Source organism: Onychostoma macrolepis, chromosome 07 (assembly GCF_012432095.1).
Source record: "Onychostoma macrolepis isolate SWU-2019 chromosome 07, ASM1243209v1, whole genome shotgun sequence".
Lineage (NCBI taxonomy): Eukaryota > Metazoa > Chordata > Actinopteri > Cypriniformes > Cyprinidae > Onychostoma > Onychostoma macrolepis.
Window position 1 is genome coordinate 28,105,647 of NC_081161.1, and position 24,656 is coordinate 28,130,302.

General features: G+C 39.1%; 3 protein-coding genes across 3 annotated transcripts in view; all 3 read right to left on the minus strand.

Annotated features, from left to right (window-relative positions):
• Positions 1 to 358: 358 nt before the first annotated feature.
• On the minus strand, positions 359 to 2,500 carry si:dkey-148a17.6 (uncharacterized protein LOC108190685 homolog). The gene has a single exon (XM_058782707.1). It carries the CDS (start codon positions 2,477 to 2,479, stop codon positions 1,427 to 1,429), a length of 1,053 nt encoding a protein of 350 aa, XP_058638690.1. The 5' UTR covers positions 2,480 to 2,500; the 3' UTR covers positions 359 to 1,426.
• A 510-nt stretch (positions 2,501 to 3,010) lies between these two features.
• si:dkey-148a17.5 (uncharacterized protein LOC100535037 homolog) lies at positions 3,011 to 5,023 on the minus strand. The gene is given in 2 exon segments (XM_058782808.1): positions 3,011 to 3,786; positions 3,788 to 5,023. Coding segments are annotated over 2 exon segments (1,029 nt in total). The 5' UTR covers positions 4,357 to 5,023; the 3' UTR covers positions 3,011 to 3,326.
• Positions 5,024 to 9,693: 4,670 nt separating this feature from the next.
• Positions 9,694 to 24,656, minus strand: part of plekhg4 (pleckstrin homology domain containing, family G (with RhoGef domain) member 4) — a 91,549-nt gene continuing 76,586 nt past the window's right edge. Inside the window, 12 exon segments of the mRNA XM_058781663.1 lie at positions 9,694 to 10,685; positions 10,835 to 10,893; positions 12,158 to 12,354; positions 12,431 to 12,679; positions 12,824 to 12,940; positions 13,414 to 13,594; positions 13,821 to 13,991; positions 14,082 to 14,306; positions 14,490 to 14,579; positions 15,402 to 15,651; positions 16,591 to 16,738; positions 18,111 to 18,654. Of these exon segments, the coding sequence (XP_058637646.1) occupies positions 10,855 to 10,893; positions 12,158 to 12,354; positions 12,431 to 12,679; positions 12,824 to 12,940; positions 13,414 to 13,594; positions 13,821 to 13,991; positions 14,082 to 14,306; positions 14,490 to 14,579; positions 15,402 to 15,651; positions 16,591 to 16,738; positions 18,111 to 18,654 (2,211 nt within the window). The 3' untranslated portion in view covers positions 9,694 to 10,685; positions 10,835 to 10,854.

A 24,656-nucleotide genomic window follows, 5' to 3' on the forward strand; every position in this document is an offset into this window, starting at 1 on the left:
ATCTGAGTTTTGTTTCCGTGATTCAGTGCTCTTGTGTGCCTGTGTGTCAGTAATGAAATCAGACAAAAAGCCAGAGACTGTTTGTCTGCAGTCCTCTCACTATTCCATTGCGTGTCAAACTTAGGTGACGATTATGTCCTCTTCTAGACTCAGGAAGTCAAACACCTCTCTCCTTTTCTCTGTGGTTTCATCTTGAGCAATGGTCAGCTGATTCTTTCAGTCATGAAATTTGTGTTGTAAAAGAGAGATAGAAATAGAACCATAGGTCACGACGTGAGAAATGTCATGTACATGACCTTGAAAATCAGATTTTAAAACACTGGGCATCATGCACTTGACACCTTTGTAAATGGTCACAAAGAAAAATTGGGCATTGTACACTAAACAACTGAGGACAGCACACTACTAGGCTTCAAAGTTGTTCTGAAAACAGCAAACTCACACAGAAACATGCGCTTCGTTGCTAAGAGACACATAACAAATGGAAACAATGTGTTCTAAAATCAGCTCACAGTATCAAACATGGACCGGATGTAATCACAGTCTGAAGCTTAAAAAATCAGAGCCTGTGCCCATCCTACACTGTGCAATTGTCTGTGAAATCCATCAACTCTGACTGACCAAAATCTGCAGACTTGCTCTGACTTTGGCCAACTAGAGCTGATTCATCCAGAGTGCTGATCAGGGCAAAAAATTTTACAAATGTTTTGTAATGTATTCCAGCCTTTAGGTACAAATTTTGCATTTCAAAAATTCAACAAATTTATTTATTATTTTAATTCAGTTAATAAAGGTATATCGCTGAAAAGTGCCACAAAAGATTTCACAGATGAAGAAACAGCCTGGTAAGTTTTTCTTTTGCTTTAGACAGTGGCCCTATGCAAGATCATTTATATGTTTAGGTTTTAAAAAATAACAGTTTATTTTCACATGTAAGGAGCAATATAGAAAAGAATGACATTTCAGTGGAATCTTCTTCTAGACGGACATCTGTTCCGTTTAATGCCCACTTCCTCTTTCACTCTGTTACAAGAATCACAAACACACACGTTGCAAGAAGAAGGAAGCTGTTGAAATCATAATTCATAGAAGATGTAAGACTAAAGCCAGTCTGTTTACATAAGATACCATGGGAATTTGATTGTAAACAGACAGAAATATTTGCTATAAAGGCATTTGAGTTATATCACAAATATAAAAGTGGTTTCATCGTAGAATATGCAGTTGCTATTTAAGATAACGTGAATATACTCAGAACACAAAGAACAAGCAAATATTTTACTTAAAAAATGAATGCAATTCTGAAATACAAAATTACATTAAAAACTTCAAGCATTCCTTTTTGAGAAATAACAGTTGTAATGGTTATTATTGTTATTGAGTTCCTGGGTATAAAGCTTCTTACAGACTCAGTCTGAGGTACTGATCATGATTCCATAGCCACGTCTACAGGCACTTTTGAGTCCGTGAGACACTGTGAGTTGGTGGTGTGTGAACTCTGTCTTTTGGACACAAATGATAACTCTTTATTCCCTTCACCTGACACTGCACTGGACAGATGCTGGAAGAGCTTCTGTATTCCAGTTTCCCGGAGCGAGCTGCGGAAGGTACGCGCGGCAAACACATAAAGCACTGGATTGACTGAGCTACTGATGAACGCCAGGGCTCCTGCTATAATGGTCATTGTGGTGCAGGCTTCCTCCAAACTTTGCGCCATGTTGGGGTTTGAATGCTTGAGAGCGAGCGAGATGAGGGAAAGAAGGTTCCCCACATGATGAGGAATCCAGCAGAGAGCGAACATCACCACCACACTGCAGATGAGAACTGTCGACTTGCACTTGGACTTGAAGTTCATCTGCGCTATGCGACTGAAGAGGCAGCCGTAACAAACCAACAGAGTGAAAAAAGGGATGACAAAGCCTATAAGAGACTCTAAAATGAGCAACACGGCCTCCTGGGCATCAGATTCATACTCCCTGAACAGACATTGATTTTGTCCATGAGCTTCTCCCAAAGTGTGAGTTACAATGACGGGAATACTGAGGAGAAATGAAGCCATCCATATCGTTAGAAGTACCTTGTTCAGTGCTTGTCTCCTCCTCCATCTGACTGAGGTGAAGGGGTATCTGATAGCTAGGAAGCGCTCCACGCTCATGATGGTGATGATGAAGACGCTGCTGTACATGCAGGCGTTGATGATGTACACCATGGCTTTGCAGGCAGCCTCTCCAAACACCCAGGAATAGGCCAGCGAGTAGATCCACAGCGGCAGAGTGACCAGCACCAGAAGATCTGCGGCTGCCAGGTGGAGGATGAGAAGCACCGTATGCGAACGCTGTTTCACGTGCTTCAAGATGGTCCACACCACCAGCAGGTTCCCAGGTGTGCCCACCAGGAAACACACCCCCAGGATCACACAGGCCCCCACCAAGCCCAGCTCGGTCTCCTCATCCTCTTGGAAATAAGACGTAGCGTTCATGATTCCCTCTCTGTCCACTCGAGTCTGCTATACATCTAACCACTGTGCTTGAAAACCTGCCTCAGCAAAACTCACTTCCCTTTTGTGGAAACTGAGAAAAACAGAACTCTCAAGCACAGAAAAGAAAAACATCTGAAGTGATTGTCTGTGAAAAAGACAACCAAAGAGTGTGTACGTTAGCATGGGAGGAGCATCACAACTGTGAATTCAGATATAAGACGGTTTGTGTTTACTCTTATGAATTTCTGACAATTTGGGCGAGACAGTTTACCTCACTGTGGAGTTTTAACTAGGCCTTTTTTAACAGCACAGGACAAATATATATATAATACGTTTTAAAGGTCCTTCAGATATACAATACTGGGGCAGAGAAACATTTTTAAAGCCTTACACATGCTCAAGCAGAATATTTTAGGTTTTTATTCATTTCTTTATTTTTAAATAAATTTTTCACCTCTGTATTAAGTGTTAGTGTACATTTAAACAACTTTAATAATAAAAAAAAATCAACTATTATGGCATTTAAAGAACTTTGACTAAAAGAAAATGTAATGGCAATTAAACAACTTTGATCACAAATGTTTGAGATATTGTGGCATTTAAACAAGTATCATCAATAAAAAAATCTAAATGTTATGTAATTTCAATTTTTGACCACAAAAGTTTGACATTTCAACGATTTTGATGATTAAAAAAACAGATGAATATTGTTGCATTTAAACAATTTTGACTATTAGCAATCAGAAATATTATGGCATTTAAACAAGCTAAAAACAACAAGAAGAAGAAATATTATTCCATTTAAATAAAGTTGACCATTAAGAAAATGTCCAAATTTCTAATAAGTCTAACAGTTACTCAGAGATCTGTGAGTTCCCTCTCGTTCACCACCACTGGGATCTTCAAGAATATTTCCATCCTGCAGTCCAGAATCCTGTGAGAAGCCTTTCTGTGTTTGTGTTGTCAAGTCCTGAAACAGCTTCACTATCCCAGACTTCTTCAGACTTCCATGCAAGTTTTTAGAAGCAAATGCATACAGCACAGGGTTTACTGAGTTACTGATAAATGCCAGAGCTCCAGAAATGAAGACAACACTATTTGGGATATGAGACCATTCATCTGATTGTCCTAGTAGAAGAAGCACCATCCCTACGACATTGAGGATATGGTGAGGTAACCAACACAAAGTGAAGGCCATGACCACTCCACAAATGAGAAAGGCTGTTTTCTTGGTCCTAAAGCGCACCTTTCGGAGCTGTACGGCAACCAGACAGTAGCAGATTGCAAGTGTGAGAAATGGAATAATGAGTCTCCAAACACAAACAAAAGACTTCAAAGGACACAGAGTTGTACTCCCTGAAGAAGCAATGTTTCATTCCATCGTCATCTTCATTGACATACTGGGTTAGGATGACTGGAATCCCCAAAATGAATGACAAGATCCAGGACACTGCCAGTATTCTGAACATGGACATCCTATTTTGCCAATACAGCATCTGTAAAGGGTATCTGATAGCTAGGAAGCGCTCCACGCTCATGATGGTGATGATGAAGACGCTGCTGTACATGCAGGCGTTGATGATGTACACCATGACTTTGCAGGCAGCCTCTCCAAACACCCAGTAATGGGCCAGCGAGTAGATCCACAGCGGCAGAGTGACCAGCACCAGAAGATCTGCGGCTGCCAGGTGGAGGATGAGAAGCACCGTATGCGAACGCTGTTTCACGTGCTTCAAGATGGTCCACACCACCAGCAGGTTCCCAGGTGTGCCCACCAGGAAACACACCCCCAGGATCACACAGGCTGCGATGTCCCCTGCAGATGACCAGCTGCCTGGTACCGTATCATTGTCACTATAGGGAAAGGAGATGTTCATTTTTGTCTCTATTTTTAGTCAGTCTGAGTTCTAACTGAAACTGCTTTTCAGTTCCTTATGCTTATAGCTTGCAAAGCAACACTTACACTGAGTGTTATACATATGACAGAAAAAGGTGGAGACAAATCATATGCCCAAGTTTCATTATTGTGCTGTACTGTTGGTTTTCTGAAACTGAATCAAACAGTAAACAGTTTATAGAGTGGGAATCCTTAGTTTACTACTTACTTGAAATTAAAACCAATAGCAAAAAGGGGAATCCAGAGAGTGATGTTACACAAGTCGGTTAAATGAACTAGAAATGAGTCACTCTCACACATGCACCACCCTCCTGAAGTTTAAAATAATAGAACATATCATTGTTATAGTGTAATTGTTAAGGACAGGTTTTTAAATGACTAAACAGACTATCATTTGAATTACAAAGTTCTCTTCTGTTTGTTTTGATATAAATCAGGGCTTTAGGTCATAATTATGGCTATCGGTACCGATGAAGTTGAGATTTCTGATCCATTGAAGGGAAAAAATCATTTTGAGAAAACAGCCTTTGAAGGTATTGTAATTGAAATCTGTAAAAAGTGTAATAAAAATAAACACTGAACTATGTATTTTGGATTTTTTCTTTCCACTAGTCTCAAAGAAGATGTGATATGCAAGCAAAATGTACTCAAAATATACCAGTGCCTGAAACAAACAGTGGTTTTGCTTGTAGTGTCTATCTTCCCTTAAAATATTACAAATACTAATATTAATTATTTGATTCATGTACTCAATTTAAAGTTCTATTAATGTTGCATTCTGGCAGTGGAGTAGTTTTTAACAACAATATCTTTTGCAGGCTGTTTGACTATAATTTACACAGTTTAGGGATAAATAATAGATTTCTAAACAAATTGTATAAAATATGGAATAAAATATTAAATATTAAATCAGTGTTTATTCACTCTATTTTCATTGTGAAGTCTACTTAATGAGTATCTGATGGTCAAACACCCAACTTTTTTATTTTATTTTTTATTTTTTTTAATGAAAATCTGAAGTCAGACAAACATTTCTTACGTGCACGTGAAGCTGATCTCCATGTAAAAGAGGAGCTATCTCAACAACTGGAGTCCTCGCATCTGTCAGTTCAGACACATGAAGTGAAGTCTGTGCCCAGGTGAATGAGACAGTAGCGCCATCTGCTGGTCATGCTTCATACATACCGTAACAGCCCAAACTTTCACGCATTTCTTTCTTCTATGGAAAAGTTGCTTATTTGTCCAAAACTTACATTTCCCCTAATATAGACATATCTTAAGTTGATGCATTTGACTGATGGGGTTTTAGACATTCACGAAAGCACGCATACATTCCATGCACATTTTAATGCTGATTGAGAGTTTAAACCAACAGAGTGAGTTATGTCAGCTGCACGAGGTAAGTGCAGAAATTATAGTTTGTTTTTGTTCATTACAGCTAATTTTCTTCAGATGAGGAAGGTTTTTCTGATCCAGTATCACTGTCTAGAGCACAGCTGGTTTGATCCACTTCATACAGACACTGCTGGACAGGTTTAAACAAATGATGGATCATTCATTATTAGTATTTTTCTTATATTTTGTGTAATGAATATGTGATTTCACCATGTTACAAAGACATTTGTTTCTTTTACATATTAAAGCAGTGCATAAGAGCTCCGGGACCTGGTACAGCATTCAACACTCCAGTATTTCACCCAGTCTAACCCGAGTACAGAAACACAAATGCAAATACAGATGGATACACCTGTGCAGCCTTTGTGTTTTGTGTGTCGTGAGCCAACATCATCAGTAAACATGATACTACTGGTACAAAAGTGATATTCCAGCATGTGAAGTATATTCAGCGGATATACGGCTGATCTGATCTATAACAGAAGCTCTGTGGGAGTTTTTTTCAGCAGAGGACAAAACAATGAAAAAGCATGTTTCTTTGTCACTAACATACTTCTCATAAACTTCTCTCTCTCTCTCTCTCTATTTCTTTCTTTCTTCAGTAAGGGTAATGACAGTTTGATAGTTAAGGGTGATGGACAAAGGTTTAAATATTGTGTATTGTTTGTTGCTGGCTGCTTGATTTGGTTTGCTTACCATGGTTAAGTTAAACATCAAGGATTTAAATGAATATGTAAATGAAGCAGGGTCACTCCAGACAAATGCTTCAGTGACTCCATGAACAATAAACATAGGTGCAAAAGGTACAGGTAAAATGTAGATAAAACCACATGTAATTTATAGGGAGGGTCTCCTCTCCTCTCAACTGAGACCTCCAGCACACACTCAGAACAACAGCATATGTTGGTTTTCCACCTACTAACACAGGCCATAAGTGTGAAAAGATGCTGGCACCTAAAAGAGATTGAACAGATGAATCGTCCCAAGCATCACCTGGAAACCTTTCTCATATCTAACAGGCAACAGCCAATAACTCGTTTCTCTCTATCACACACTTGGCCCAGCACAGCCCATCAGCCACCTGCGCCAGATTTCACGGAGTGCCTGAGATGCATCAGCAGTCTGTCGCCTCAGTTACATATTAAAGAAATGGCCCCCGTGATGAATATACTGTGGGAGATTTGCAGACATGTGGGTCTCTCCAAGATGAGTCTGTCGGTTGCAGTGCTGATGAATGTCATCTCCATCAACAGACAGATGATGAGTGGACACCAGCAGAACCAGGCTACAGGGAGAACTAATACAGCGCAACGACACACACCATTTACAATGCAAAGAGACAAACTATGACACCAGTGTGAGAAAGCAAAGGGAACTAATGCAGATGCCCAGAAGCCCGGAGGGCCCGGGACAATCACTCAGCACAGCGTCAGCATGACAGAAGCACAGACCAGCAGGGGCAGTTTGTTTTCTGTACTTATCGTGATACTCCTATATAGCTAGCTACTCATATACCATGGTATTTTTAAGGTCCTTAAAAAAGAATTTAATGTAAGTAACAGAATTCTTCTTTAGTGAAAGATTCTCTGAGGAGCCACTGTTGTAGCCTAATATATAATACGACCATCCATCTTCAAGAAAAGGTTGAAAACATCTCTTCCATCAACACTTGACCCTCTAACACTTGCACTCTCTATTCTTTTTCTATCCTAACTAGCCTATTTTCTTCTTATTTATTTTTTTAAATTAACACTTACACTGACGCTCTCTATTCTTTTTCTATTCTTTTGACTTGTTTTCTTTTATTTATAAAAAAATGACCAGAAAAAACGTGTTCTACGTGTACTTGTTTATCGTGCATTTGTATACCGTGCAATATTACCGTGCAAATTGTGCATTTGTTGAATGAGCACTGTAGCCTACTACGTCCGAACTGATTGCACTGTATTTTATGTATAATCATTTGTATTTCCAACTGTTCTAAATTCATTTTAAATCAATTTTTAAATCATTTTAAACGTTTCTAAATTTCTGGTTTTATTGTGTGTGTGTGTGTGTGTGTGTGTGCGTGTGTGTGTGTGTGTTTTAAATGATTAATTTACTTCCTTTTATGTAAAGAACCTTGAATTATCATTGTGTATGAAATGTGCTAGATAAATACACTTGCCTAGCCTTTACCGAGACTTGTCATCGCACTGACATATTATTGCTCTTTTGTTGATTTTGATTACCTCTATTGTCCTCATTTGTTAGTCTCTTTGGAAGAAAGCGTCTGCTAAATGACTAAATGTAATTAATATGAAAACAATGATGTGACCGTCCAGTTTAGAATAGGTGGCAGTTTTATGATTTAAGTTGTTCCCAATGTATCATAAATATATAAAAACAAAACAGATGAGGCAGAGAGCTGCAGTTTTCATGGCTGTGCGCCCCCTGCTGGGTGATCTGTGCTACAGGTTGATCATCTTCCAGTGCTAAGAGGAGACATAGGTTTTTTTTCTTTTTTCTTCTTTCTACACGCTAGGGAAAAGATAAGCAGATAAATATCACACAGCATTCATAACTGGCACATAATCAAAAAAGAGTGCATCAGAAAACTAACAATAGAAATAAAATGCATCGGAGATATACTGTATTTTACCACACCATAGTAACCCTTAATTGTGGAAGATTAGGATTTGAGTTAGGCCTAATGGTTAGAATTCGGCTATGTGTAAAGTTAGAGTTAAGAATAAGATTCTGTTTTGTGAATATCTGTGTGTGCTGGATGGACGTTCATTAATTTCATGACTGTCTGGAGATCCTAGAGATGTGTTTTAGATTTGACATGAATAGGTATGTTTCCATTGCTCATATTCAGCTTTTCCCACTTCCTGAAGTTCAGATTTGGCTGTAATATTATTAAAGATTGATGGTGCAAAACATTCTTGGTAAAACAGAAAAATAAACCCGAGTAGTACTGCAGAAGCCCGTGCAGCCTCACTGGAGCACTCGAAGCTCATCATATTCTCTCACGCTGTGAATGATTCAGCCAATTATGCCTCATTGAGTTCAGTTCCACTCTCGGGTTTGTGGTTTCCATCCGTGTGTGGACAAAACAAAGAACGCTGGAAAATTCTGTGGCATTTCCTACATGCTAAACAACTTAACTTGGTATCTCCCTGTCCAGATGTGGCCTTTGCATATTTCAGTCGTTGGTACAAGTAAATGATGCTGGCCCATGGATGCCATGCTTTCCTGATGGGGATACTTGACTCCACCAAAATGGACTCTAGGGATTACAGCAAATCTAGTCTATTTCCTCCAGGCGAGACTTTAAAAGAACAAAGATCTATTCAATGGAACCCCACCTGAATCTGTTTTATAGATTAAGATGAAACTGATTAATGGGCGATCATTTAAGTATTTTCACCTTCCTTCCTGTTACACACAAACCATGAATACTGTGGATCAATTTATGTAGAGAAATAAAGCAGCAAAAAGAAAATGCGGTTAAAGGTAATTATAGTTTCAGAGGCAAAGGCACAGTATTTCCTGGCACATTAGTCTGTTTAAACTCATTACATGTCTGCTTATATTATATATGTAATTATAAAAAGCATTGGCAACGAAGAACAGTTGCTTTCCACAAGCCATTCACAAAGAGTTAGTGTGAATAAGCTATTGATGTCAATGTTCCTCAGGCTAAAACGGTGCAGTAAACTGAACCAAGCATCATTTTTCACACTGCTTGTTTACATGTATTTGAATGTGCATTTAAACTACACACTGCTTATGCCCCAAGGCACAATAACATCATTAGTAACAATGAATCTGCAGAAGACTGCAGAAACTGAATACCAGCCTGCAGGGTTTGTGGGATATGGGTTTCTACTTTATGCCAATCATTAATGATTAAAGACAATAAATAAAACACACTTCCTTTATCGGTACAAAGCAATCTGGTCTTTATTACTTCTGTGTGAACTTGTTAAGATGGAAAAATAAAACACTTGAGTACATACTCATGCTTCAGCTTGAAGTGGAACTCGCAAGGTTTTTTTTTTCAAATTTTTATTATTATTATCTTTTGTTTGTACACTTCCAATTTGGGTTGGCAACAAAGAATGGCACTTGAGTGATTCCCATGTTGACTGGTTAATACATGTATAAACATTACTTCCTAAACGCTATGTCCTCAAAGCACCACTGGTGCAACTATTTACAATTTACATGTTGTATTTTGTTATACTTAATAATGTAAATAAGAGAACTGAAATGAAAACTCTCACCATCTCCAAACAGGCAGCAGTGCTGGGCAGAGATGACCTGAGGTCAGTTGTATGATTTGAATTAATGCTCTCTGATTCTGTATCAGGCCAGCTATCATACAGCATATCGACTGACTACAGGTCCACAAACTATTGAAACACTAGAAAGAACAGAAACTCTACAACAAATGCTTTAAACATTGCTTAACACCTTTAGTGTACTGATGCTTAGAAATCTAGCCATGACTTTTAACATTAAGGCATTTTTTTCTAAATCAAACCAGCTGAAGTTTGCAGCAAAATGGGCAACAACAACAACAACAGTTGGAACTGAATAACCGCAACAGTTCAGAAGTGTATTGTACACTACTACAGTATTTACAGTTAATAATACAGCTGAGAACACTACTGTCTCTTAACATTTGAAAAGAAGATAAATACAAGAATATTTATTCAGTTTTATAGATCATTTTTAAAATTATATAAAAGCTATTGAAGCTAAAAGTGGCATAAAAAAGAAAAAGAGAAACAGTGCTATTTTGAGCGCTTTTTAAACTCTGCGTGAGATTTGCTGGCACTCAATGGGAACAATAAATACTAGCTCTGTACTCCTCTTCGGTGCGGCAACGTTGTCTTCGCAGTCTGAAGCAGACAGGTCTTAAACCTAAGGGATGAAGGAGGACAGAATAACATGCATTACATACAAGCACGTGTAAAAGCAGCAGTTTAAGCATGAATAATATCTGAGCTGAGATGAGTTTTAATGCACATAGCTATGGAAGAGCGATGTCATGGAGCGAAAGCCAGACTTACTGCAGCAGTGGTTACTGAGCTCACACTATAGTTGAGGGACCAATCACCTGAGCTTCTCCCTGTGACGAGAAGGAGATGGGTGCAGGTGTTATGACAGGTTAAAGGGGAGGTTCTGATTTAATCATCAGGTGATCAGTGAATGTGTTTATTAGTGCTGGCATAAGCATGGGAGTTATGACATGTTTCTGCATCAGGCTATGTCCACATTTGTGACCCTGGACCACAAAACCAGTCTTAAGTCGCTGGGGTATATTTGTAGCTATAGCCAAAAATACATTGTATGGGTCAAAATTATCGATTTTTCTTTTATGCCAAAAATCATTAGGATATTAAGTAAAGATCATGTTCCATAAAGATATTTTGTACATTTCTTACCGTAAATATATCAAAACTTCATTTTTGATTAGTAATATGCATTGCTAAGAACTTAATTTGGACAACTTTAAAGGCGATTTTCTCAGATTTTTTTTTTTTTTGCACCCTCAGATTCCAGATTTTCTGCCAAATCTCGGCCAAATATTGTCCTATCATAACAAACCATACATCAATGGAAAGCTTGTTTATTCAGCTTTCAGATGATGTATAAATCTCAATTTTCGAAAAATTGACACTTAAGACTGGTTTTGTGGTCCAGGGTCACATTTATCCAGATATATTTGAAAATGGTGTTTCTGTTTTAAAACATTCTCTGATGGTACATAGAGACAAACATAATACAGTTCTCAAACTATTCTTCTGGCACAATCATTTTATTAGCAACTCACTGGTGTGTTCAGGTTGCACCAGTATTGGTTATTGGTTTTTTGACAGCCGATGCCGATATCTTAGAGAGCAGGGCGAATATCTTAGAAAGCACGCAGGGTGATAAAATTAAATATATATAGTCTGGCACACCGTCAAAATAAATGTCTCGAACATATCAGCCAAACAGAAAAACGTATCGCCTAATGCCAATATTTAAAAAAGGCCAAATATTGGCCGATTTATTGGTCGACCACTACTTTAAATTGCCAGTAAAACAACAGACCAAACATGCAACATCGCTTTCGAATACTGCCGTTTTCACAGCCCACACTATAACAGGAAAACTGTCTTCAAAAAGACATCTTCAAAAATCTCAGGTTTTGCTGGATCTCAGTGTGGATAAAAGGCCAAAAGGTGGAGAAAAAGTTAAATTATGTGTGAAATGTGTTTTCAAATTCATGCGGATGAATGTGGATGTAGCATCAGTGACACTGATTGGTCATTTTATGTTGGCAGAAGCCTGATGTTGATGTACAATCAAAATACTGGCCATCTGAAATGGACACATGCTATACTAACCGCTGAGATGTATTGGCTGTTAAAGCAGGGTTTCTCCTGGGTGGGAGAGGTGATGGAGGAGTAACAGGAGGAGTCACACGGTGAGCTGGGCTCCTCGGACAAAGCCTCGGGAAGGTGACTGGACACACATCCGCTGTCTGATCCGCTCGAGCCACTACCTGACAGACAGTGAGATGACGAACCCGAACTCTCTGTAGCTACAAACACAAGTCCTGTTATATATGTGGTTTCCGAGGAAATGTTTAACACTTTCAGATGTGTTATGATACATACTCATAGACGGCTGACTGCTGGTCTCGTGCTCCAGCTCGTCTTCCTCGATGCAGGGGCTGATGAGAGGTCTCTCCCCTGCTAACAGGCTTTGACTGCTGTACATATGCAGATTCAAGGGCCCCAGCAGCGTGGACGAGGAGGGGCCACTGGACACTGGGGGGCCACTAACGGGAGTGTTTACTGCAGCTCGTTTGAATGGGTTTGAGTGATCAAAAAGCGAGACGGCAATGGAGGCTCTCGTCCTGGCCCCTGTAACATAAGAAAGAGTAAAATCAACCCATAGAATCATTTGCGGCTGTTTTAATCTAAATATTATTCTGGTCAGGGTTAAAAAAATGAAAATAAATAAACAATAATCATGCAAGTTATTCTGATGATGTTAAACAGGCTCACCTCTGCCTTTCATAATGTAGTCAATGGCTCTGTCGTTGATAGCAGCATCACTGGGTTTAATGTCCAGGAAGGGTTTATTGCCCACCCCCATAGAGACCATCTCCTGCATTCGAATTTCTGCATACACACAGAGAAACACGTTTAAAAATGCTGCCATATATCAGAAGTTATCAATAATAACTTGTGACATTAAAAAAATTAAATATTGATAACGTGTTAATACTACACAAATGATAATATCATAAATAATCTGGTGTCAGTAACTATATAGTTGATACTCCAATAACTGTTGATTAAGTTTAATGATGAATCTGATTAATTAATTTGCATAAAGCACTTGTAAAGTGTAAAAAGTATTTTTCAAATATATGCAAATACAGGTTGAACAAAGCATTGGATTTGCATCATTTTCTCACACTCATATCAAACTGTAGAAATACAATACTGGTGTGACTCAAAAGCATTTTAAATAGCTTCCTATCTGCCTGAGGCATATACAGATGAAGTTTTAAAAGAATCTTTAGATATGCTAAGATGGTATGTGACAGGAAACTTATTAAAGCTTAACTGCTTCAGTGCTTCATTCCCACCTTTATTTCTCGTGGCCTGCTGCCATAGTATCCGTGCAATGTCGCAGGTCCAGGCATGTTTGATCTCGGCAGTGCTTGCTTGTAGAATGTAGGTCTGGTTCTTTGAAGTTCTCCTCCTAAACCAGACCTCAAACCTCAGAGCATTCTCACCCGACGTCTCTGTCATACCCACATCAGCCGTCTACAAAGACAATGACAGAGTAAAGAGGATATTCACATATCATCTCAATCAATATTGTGGGCTCATGGCATCTTGTTATTACGGCTTACAGGAGACCAAACTGATGCTCAGAACTTAAAACTAAAACCTTCTCTGATATAAACACAGGACAAGAATGTCCTGAGACATTCAAAGACAAGAGATGTTTCCTGTCCCTCTAAACTTCAGATGTGCTGTAGGTACTTACCTTAAAAGAGTGCTTGTATATGTAAACATCTAGGCCACCCTCAATACGTTTGGGTTTGCTGAACAGCACTAGATCCTCAAACAGGAACACGTGTCTTTGGCACTTCTTCCTGCCATACCAAATTGTGAACTCATCTTGCCGAACCAACTGCCCCTGCTCCTTTAAATTCACCTGGAAAAGTGTGAAATATGAAATGGTAAATGTAGAAGATCATTTGCTTTCCTATGTCTCGAATGTGAAGTGGTGTGTGTCTCCGCTTACATCGCAATCTCTGATAGCGTCCATGGCGAGCAGATCATTGCCGTGGCGAAGCTGGAATTTGACCATCTCAGCGGCGGCACGTAGGTACATTAGCTCCTGCTCCTGGACTTCGCTCACCTCTTTGATCAGGTCTTTCAGCAGCAGGGCGTACTTACTCATGCGCTGGATGGGCTTCAGCAGGTACGACGCCAGGTCCATCTTATCCCCCAACTCTAGCTGCTTATGCTGAAACGGAAGAGATTTCTACAGTTTCAGCCCATGAGGTGTGATGAATGCGCTTTGAGCAGTTCAACATAAGTAGAATAAACTCTACACCCAGACAAAAAGTCCTGTAAGATTTTATTGAAAAACATTAACTAAAAGCTTATCATAGGTGGTTTATAGTGTAGCATTGATAGAGTTACTCACCCTGAAGAAACTGTTTCCATGGCTGGCCAGAAGTGTGTCGGATTTTGGCTTGTTCTTGCTGTATAAAGCATACAGGCTGAACTGGTCTTGCTATGTTCATATGGAAAAAAACACAAGAGAAATATTTTAAGTGTTATCATCCACATTTCCGTACTCGTGTTCTGAAGAATAATTCTCTTGTTGATCCGGAAATAGAGGAAGGGAGCATTTTCCCAAATCATTTCCAGGTTGAGTTTTGTTTGGAAAGACTTTTTTTTTGTTTTTGAGTAAATTGTTTTATAATGACTTTTCAGGTTCATATGGAGTGTGCAATAATTTCAGGGCAGGTTTTGCCGCTCCAGAAACATGTCATAAGTGATTTGGCATACTCCATACGTTGCTGTAGGCCAAATGGCCTGCCTTTTTCTCTCTTTTCTCTGTGAATCACTGCCTGTGAAGCCTTCATAAATTAGAGCTCTTTAGATGAGCCAGCACTATGATTGACCACAACTACAGAGAAAATAAAGGAGATATAGGCTGGTGGTCTTACACTCATTTAAAGACTTCAGAATCACTTCTTGTGGCTCGGTTTGATTCCCATATTCATAGAGGGTGAAAGGAAAAGAGCAAGTAAACACAGAAAAAGTACTTTTCTGGATGGATTTTAGACTTGTGCTGGGTCAAAAATGAGTCAGTCATGGACTGGGAACAGACGAGCACTGACAAATTAAGCCCCTTTGTTTCATCTCCAATGAAAATGTGATTCAATTTGTGACATTTAATTGTGAACTGAAAATATTAGAAGGATCCAGAAAATACAAGAACAGTTCAAATTAATAGACTGTTGAATTTAACTAAAAAAACTGATCTGAAGTCATGCAGTTCGACATGTGCTGGTTACTGTGAAAAGACTGTGACTGAAGGGACTCTCACATGTCGTAGGAAGCAGTGGCTGACGCGTAGTGGATGATTGCAGCAGCTCTCAAGCTCTTTCAGGAAATACTGGCTGTGGAAGTCCACCAGCTTCTCCAGGTTTCCGAAGATGACACTGCGCTTTCCCCGCAGGTCCTGTGGCAGGTCAGCGCGCTCCATCTCAGGAAAATAGTTGTCAATGATGTACCGCAGAGAACGCACATATTCCCGCTCCGTTGTTACCATCTCATCTACGATGTGGCGTAGTTTACTGACAGACAGAAAGAGTGGACAATTAACATACTCCAAATGGATACTTTTGTCACAGAAACATTAAGCAGCACAATTATTTTTAACATTAGTAAGACATGTTTCTATTTTTTAATTTTTTAATTTTGATTGGACAGTGTAGAGGGAAAAGGAAGCAAAGTGGGAGAGATTTTATTGTGGTGTTTTTGCCTTTAATTTGACTGGACAGTGTAGAAAAGAAAGGAAGCGAAATGAGAGAGAGAAATGGGAAAGGATCGAGAAAGGTCGAGCCGGGACTCGAACTTGGGACGTCCAAAGTGTGACTGCACTGTATTTCAGCTTTGTCAGACTGTGTAACCAAAAAGGACAGGTGTTGTCACACGTCTCTCCAGGATGTCATATGCTTTCTCCCTGAAACACTCAAGCCAGTCAGTTGTGAGAGTTCGTAATCTCAAGACAGGATGGCTCACTGTGACAGTTCCCCTGGCATTCTTTTTAAACTCAGCAGTTTAACACTTGACTGCCCAGATCTTTTTGATCACTTCATAAAACTTTGATGTCAACCTGATGACAGCCAACCAGAAGGCTCAAAATAAATGACAGGCATAGAGCAACTATTGTCTGATTGTCTTACATTTACTTACATTACAGAACTTTTAGCTTCTCACCACACAGCTGAGCATGGTGTATATGTCCAGTACTGAGAAAAACAAGGTGATGTTTTAGCATTTACATTAATCTTAAACTGAATTCTTATCAGAATTTTTTCATTAGCCTTAAATATTTGCAATAACTGGACCACACAGAGCTGAACAGCATGTTTTGAGTTATTTCTGTCTGAAAAACTGTGTCAACATCACCTCTGTACTGTAATCTCAGAGAGTAAAGCTGAGAAATGTGTTTTGAAAGGAAGACCCACAGATGTAAGGACCTCCTTAATACGTCTGTATAATCAGCTAACTCCATCCATCTCTTCTGTGTGGAGGAGCAGAACACAAACAGGCTCCCCACCACTTCAAAGCCAGAGGACCAGCGCCCACCTGGGAAAGTGATCTGTATCTCAGGCCTGTTTCCCAAGGGGGTTAAGGGGTGACCAAAGCGACCCACAGCTGGAAAAGACATCCATGGAGATTCAGAGGATTATGGGGCTGTGACCATTTAATATGAGACATATTGAGTTCCTTTATGCACACATTACGAACATGATTTAGTCTGTATATGGTTTTTAACTTGAAAGCTTTTTTTCCCCTGGATGTCTTGTGTGTGTGTGTGTGTGTGTGTGTGTGTGCGTTAAATTTTGAGCAGTTTGCTGTTAATACAAGTATAAAGGAATTTTCAGCATTTAGATTTTCTAACATTTTGCAAAATATTAAAGACTAAAGCTACACTGTACATTTTCATGTATAGAGACCCATTTGTAATGTGTAAAAAAAGGTATAATTTCATACATTAATGACATGTTGTTTACAAAAATAAATAACTGACTTTAATATCATCATTGAAATACAGTTAAAAAATATCTGGACATCATTTTTTGTACTGTTAGATTTATTAACAAAGATCATTTTTCCAATCCAATTCAACATTATTATGCAATATAAATTTATATTTTATATATTATTTTAGAATATATATTAATTATATAATTTATTTATAATAATATAAATACATAATTATTTACATAGTATGTTTGAATAAGTGTTTATTATTTATGTAATTTATTATTTACAGGTACTATAATTCTATACATGCTCTTGTTGCTTGAGAGTTTTTTGTTTTGTTTCGCTCTTCCGTGGACCCTTTAGCACCCCTAAGGGGTTCCCGGAGCTCAGTTTGAAAACCCTTGAATGTGTTCTTGTCTTGCAAAAACACTGTGTGCCAGGCTTAATATATTTGTCTGTGTTTTTGGCAGCATTGTTGCTCATATTCTATTGCAACAACACATTTTTTCCAGTGTGAGTGCTCATATTCTGTCACGCAGCTATCATAAAGTGTTGGATATATAGAAGTGGTTTTAAGCTGAAGCACGCTTCAGTCAATGGCCTGCAGACCTCCCTGGTTGACTGTTTATGTTACAGCAAGTGAGTGTGGGTTAGTATAAGTGTACCCACCTGCCCTTGCTGCGTGTTTCTGGTGCAGGACTCCCACTGCGGTGTGAATCAACAGAAGACCATCCATGTATGGGCGGCAGTCGCGGGCTGTAAGGCCGATCGATCACTTCAGTGCTGCTCACCTCAAGACCTTAATGAACACCCCTGTGTTTCCTCTCCGTGCAGGCTCACTCAAAGTTCTCTGACAGGTCCCGTACCGTGACACAGATTCACTACCGGCCGTATCAAAGCTCTGGGTCTTCCGCAAAACCCTGCGGTTTGGTTCTATAGAGGCGAGGCTTGGGCTTGTTGCACATGCCTGCCCCTCCAGTTGTGGCCGCTGTGGAGACTCGTCTGTGGAGATGCTACGTGTTAGCCTGTGGGATCTGACAGGGTGCTGTGGGGATTCTGTGCTCAATGCTGTATGAACTTCCTGTTGGGGTTCGGACAGAGTCACGGGTGTCCATGCGAATGCCTGAAGGACTGCTAGGACTGGAGGACATGCTGGACTGTGAGGAAAGTCTGTCCCTGCCCCAGCCTCCACCAAACGCTTTCCGACATGAGAAGGAGATGCTACTGCTACGCTCCTGAGGTTTAGCACTACAGTCCGAGTTCCGGCGAGAGGAGTCACCCTTCGCTGATTTAGAGTCGCTCTCGCGGCGGGTGCGCAGGGCCATCTCCAGCTTCTTCTCAAACATCTGCTTGGTCTCCTGACACTTGGACCAGGCAAACTTCCACTGCTTGAGTCCCTGTTCACTCTTCAGCTCCCCAGCGAGGTCCTTCATCTCCTGGAAGTGTGCGTCGGGGATTGGGGGGTGCTGACTGCGATAGGTCTCCAAACACGTGATCACGCTCTGACACTTCTCAGACATGCCACATTCCTCCATACTAACACACGCCAAATGACGCATGCCCTCTAGCGCCCATTCATAAGCCTAAAAGAGAGAGAAAAAGAAAAGAGTCAGCCGATGTGATGCCAACAATGAAAAAATGTGAGAGATACATTAAAACCACATTTTGTGTATGGTAAACCCAGTTAAATACTTTTGTCAGGGGTGCACATAAGTGGTACACAGGAGCGCATGCGTGACCAAAATGAAAAAGAAAAAAAAAAGCGCTGTGTAAATAAGTTCAGACCACTCGTTTGTGTACCGACATGTTAGACAGCTGTTAATGCTTTTTTGATCGACTAACTGTAATACTGTAAGATTCCCATAAAAACTGAAAAAAAGCATAAATTTAGGCTATGCAATATATATATGTGACCCTGGACCACAAAACCAGACATAAGGGTAAATTTTTCGAAACTGAGATTTATACATCATCTGAAAGCTGAATAAATAAGCTGTTAGGATAGTTTTAAGCTGTTAGGATTTGTTAGGATTGGACAATATTTGGCCGAGATACAACTATTTGAAAATCTGGAATCTGAGGGTGCCAAAAAAAATCAAAATATTGAGAAAATCGCCTTTAAAGTTGTCCAAATGAAGTTCTTAGCAATGCATATTACTAATCCAAAATTAAGTTTTAATATATTTACAGTAGGAAATTTACAAAATATCTTCATGGAACATGATCTTTACTTAATATCCTAATGATTTTTGGCATAAAAGAAAAATAGATATTTTTGACCCACACAATGTATTTTTGGCTATTGCTACAAATATACCCCAGCGACTTAAGACTGGTTTTGTGGTCCAGGGTCGCATATACATATACACATACATATATATATAGGTTGTTAAAACACAATGCATAACTGTGATATTTAATTTACTGACACACTTCAGTTGGCAGCGCTAAACCCAGCAGCACATACAGGCAACCAACCCACCAAAATAAAAGCTTGCTGATTTTAGTTTTGAAAATGATGAAAATTCATTTTTTAAAAAGTAAATATTAGCATTTTATTTTTAAGTGTAGTATAAAAATAATTGTATTTTTATTTAATACTCACTTTTTATTTTAAAATATAATTTATGTAACATTTTATTATTTAGTTTATTATTTTATTTAAAAACTAAATAAAAGTGCTATAATAATATTATTATTACAATTATTAATTAATTTTTTTATAGTTATATTTAATGGGTCACACTATGTGCAGTGTGAGGACCAAACCAAATCTCCATGTGCTCTTACAAGAACCAGACCGAAAAGCTTATGTGCACCCCTGACTATTGTAGCATTTATTAATATTTAAATAAACTAGTTTTTTTTTTTTTCATTTTAGTTTACATTTAAAAACAATATTTGTAATATACAATCCCAAGTTACAGTATTTTAAGTGTTTTTTATTAGTTTAATTTTCTTAATATTTTTATTTGTTTTTCTTATAATTTATTTATTTATTTTATTTCAGTTTTAGTTGCAGTTAATTAATATTTATCTTATATTCTAGCTTTATTTAAATTACTGTTAATTAAAAATCACATTTTTAATAGTAATAATATTTTTAGTCATAATTTTAAGTTAATTTAACATTTTTACATAACAATAACAACACTGGGTAAAACTGCAGCTTTCAAAAAAAAAGGGGGGGGGGGGGGGATGGAGGCAATATGTCACATAAGAAGTTTGAGAATAGAGAAAAAGAGACTTTTTAATGGAAAACAACTACACAACTACAAATGCAGTGTTGATGGGGGTAAGGGAAGGATAGAGTGAGTGAGAAACCTCCCAGCATTTCTTTCATGTGAAATAAAGAGGTTTTTAGCCAGGAGCTGGGAGGTCTGGGTAAGAAGGCTTTAACATGCAGCTCAGCAGCAGGAGGGCCTATAGTTTCAACTACGTGTGACAGCACCCTGCCACAAAGACACATGCCAACCGCTTTACTAGCTGTCTTTCCATTTATGAGAAAATCTAATGGCCCCTTCTCACACTTCAAGATGCTGTTACATCAATTGGGCAGCACTCTTGTTTTTAGACTTTTTTCCATCAGCATCCTGGCGGGCAGGTTTCTATAGTGAGTGCTCCTGAGGATACAAGTGCTCACCGTGCTGGGAAATGAGTGGTTAAACTTCAGAGGGGATTAAAACAGATCAAACACAACCCCCTTCCACCTCACACACACACACACACTTCAGCACTGACTGCAAACACAGGGTTGTGTTTAGACATTCCTGAGAAAGGAGCAAAACTCCCCCTCTTCGCTCTCTTTCTGTGCACACACAAAACCTCCACAATCTACTTTAGCTGCTATGTGACATGGTGACATCGCTTGGCTCCCCAAGCCCCTCGGCTCTGTCTCTTTTTTAGGTTAGGGTGACACGGAGGCCACATGCCAGCGTATGGGCCTTTGGCACCCAGATACTAAAGTCCCTCACAAGAGCAGGGGTCAGAGGTTAGCTGCCCACAGTAACAATACACACGGCTAAGAAGTGACAGAACAGATAGAGGAGAGATACATATACAAAGAACACACAAAAAGACGCAAATGTGACATAATTGATGAGTGAGAACCAAACGGTGACAATGAATTTTAAGGTCCTTGTTAACGGAGTCGCAAAAATGTGGTTTGGTTTCTTTGAATCAATATTTAGGGTTAAATACAACTTCATTATTAAGGATTATTAAGATGACTTTTAATCTCAAATATTAAAGTAACGAAAGTAGCAACAGATCTTTTTCTTCTGTATTGTGACATGCATCAGATTGAACAGATTATCGGAAAAAAAATGTAGTGCGGGGACTTAGTTCTATCCATCGGTTATTGATTGGATGGAAGCAGATCTGAACGTGAGCTTGCAGTCGGCGGAGTTTATTGGAGAAGTCCAGCATATTTCACAAGAAGATCAAGTTTTCATTATAAATTACAAGCTCCGAAACACAAAAAGCCAAACAAAACAAAAAACAAAACATGCATGAATCCTTCACAAAAACCTGTAACAGCAAAGCACGACTTAAATAAAGTGCAAAAAAACTACTTTCTGTGTTATCTGTGTTATCTGACTTTTGCATTAACTGTAACATCGATGATCGTTTTGCTTGAATTACAGTCAGTGACTCCAGAAATCTTCAAGTCCTGTTAATTCTCCATAACCTCCCTGTTACCTCCTGATGTGTGAAACACAAACAGATGTAAAGCACTCTATTCCTGCAGTAAAACAGCACAAACGGTTGACGGTGATAAAGTCCACCCTAGGTACTGCAGAGGGCCTGGGGTCAGAGACTCCAAACCAGCTCTCACAACTACCCCCCCTCAGTGAAATAAAGCGGAGGCTTTGATCTATAGCCCAATATAGTTCCTCACTCTGTCTGATGATGCCCGTGATACTGTGGGCAGGGGATGACATCATCGTTTGGTGGGTTAGCATGTGAGGCTCTTTGAAGTGTGAATGGTGTGTATGTGTGGTGGGGCTCTGATTGGTGGGAGCAGAATTAGTTTGCCTGAGGGAGGCACCTCTAAAGGCCCCACTATTCAGCCCTGCACAAAGAGTGAGAGAGAAACACAGAGAAATGGAGAGAGAGAGTGTTAGATGTGCTAAAACAGAGCGGCGGGAGTGAGACAGATCCAGTCTTGGACTGAGCTTTTGTACACTCCCATAAATGAATCTCTTAGCTGTAGTTTAAGTGGGTCAAGAGGAGAGTTTTAAACTTGAAAGAAAACATCTTTTATTATTTCCTCAAAAAGAAAACCACGAAAAGGAGGAAAGGTTTTCATGACATCAGCCCGTCTCTGATCTCATGTCTGAGCCATGCCAAGAATGTGTTTTTTCCTGAAAGGATAGCGTATGTCAAAATGTCAGCGGGTATTATGCACACTGGGTTTTTAGGAGGCACAGGCTTAAATTCTTCTGACAGTTATTGCTCTGTAACTCACCAGGCCTGGACTCACAGCACCAAGCTACAGGCAAGACGCTCAACTCCGACACAAGACCCTGGTATACTGCTCTGTCATTTCATTACGGCTGAAATGATCCCGTCTTTCTGAGCGGCTGAAAGTAAAGAAGGAATGGGAAAATGGGGGAAAATGTAAAAAGAATGGGCAGTGGACCCTCCTGAGCCTAAAAAAAGGATGAAAAGAAAGAGAGGGAAACAAATACAGGGAACGTGAAAAAAAGGTTGATTTGCTATAGGCTGCAGAAAAAAAGTTGAGGCGGAAAGACCACTTTTTTTAATGAAGACACCCTGCAGAGTCTAGAAAGACCAACCGGGACCAGTTCCACAAATATTTACAGCTCCATTCATGGATAAAATAAAATAAAACCAAATCGGTGTCATTTTAATAATTTGCCACCTTTTTTAAATTATATTTTTTATGATTTAACACTAACAACAACTATTACTTTTGTAAATTAAATATAAAAATATTTTCATTATAATAAATACTAAAAATATTACTTTTCAGTTCAATGACAGCATGTTATGCACATATGCTAGCAGATGCCATATGCTCTCTGAAAGCTCAATCTAAAGTAATGCAAATAAAATGAAATGAATACTAAAGGATGAAGAAGAGGGATGGAGAGCACAAGAGAGACAGCACCTGTATGATAACTAGCCCCTGTGATTTCGACTAATTCAATCTAATTGTGGTTTTCAAAGCAAAAGAATGGTGCATTAAATTCACCAAACCTAAAACCCAGTATAGGTCATTAATCTTAAACCGATCAATTAATGCCTGATGCTGTTGTATGATTGATGAGGAAAGCTTCAGCAGTTTTGTGATTCAGTTCGGTTTTGTTCTTTTGTTGTGTGTGTCAGTGGTGACGCATGCAAGTATGCACGCGCCGACTGTGGTGGGAACGCTTCTGTGTTTCCTATAAAGCTTCATGAATGTCAAAGCCAGAGGAATCAGGCTCAAGAAAGAAGAGTTCAGCGATGGCATGCACACACACACACACAGAGAGGAGGGACTCGCAGCCCGTGACAGATGCGATTGCGGTCTCCTCTCTCCGGTTTAATAAACGTGTTGCATATGTAGAGTTATGCGAAGCACATATACACGCCAGCTGCTTCACAGCAAAAGAGATCATGAAACACTCTCTGCCCACTAAAGGCCTGTAGGAAGCACTAGGCCTTTGCGAGAGCTTCATTTCCTACTTCCTCTCTGGTTCAACTCCAATTCAGAAGCAGGAAAAAGACTCATAATGATGCAGATTCTGTTTAACTGCTGCATAAGCTTTGATACTTCAAAAGGCACAAGACATGTGCCTATACAAAACAGATGTGGAACAAATTGTTGCACTGCAAAGGGCAGGGTCTGTTTCTGATATAGAAAGGGTTGGCTGGCTTTACTGGGGGTAATGATTGTTTGTAAAGAGGAGCTGAGAAGACTGTGGGACTTCCGTTTATTTTTTATTTACCTTGGCCTGGTTGCCAACACGCTCACGTGAAGACTATAAAGTTGCCACTGTCTGCCCATTAGTCCAACTTTATGAGTAAAACAGGAAATAATTCTTCTTTGCAGGAGAGCATGTCTAACAAACGTGAACAAGAGAACAAGAGACTAGCTTCCAAATGTTAAATACAGAATTTGAATTGATTCTCCAAAATGTTGAATAATTATTTAATTATTTAACATAAAAATCTATTTTTAGCACATGCTACCAAATAGGTATGAAATATTATAACAATTTCTCTTTCAATTCATCTGAACACAAGCAGAAATAATGAAAAGTGCAACCAGTTGCCAGGTGTTTCATAATAATGGGAAAAAAGGAAAACAAGTCATAACATAAATGTTACATCAAAAAAGGTCACTGTTTTAGGCCTTTTAATATTTATAATTGCTAGATAATGGCATGTAATCTAAAGAAACATCCAATTTAATAGAGGAAGCAAAAGAAAGTGGTATTGCCAACTGTGCAAATTGTTGAAAGAATAGTAATTGGTTGGCACTCTGTGTGTGCACTTATAATGTGTGTGCACAAAACAAAACAAAACAAAAAAATCACAGCAGTGTGTTCAGTTTTGTTCTGTTCTGCTCTGTCTG

Excerpts from the sequence above, each read along its gene's own strand:
- si:dkey-148a17.6 (XM_058782707.1), bottom strand. The coding sequence starts at position 2,479 with ATGAACGCTACGTCTTATTTCCAAGAGGATGAGGAGACCGAGCTGGGC.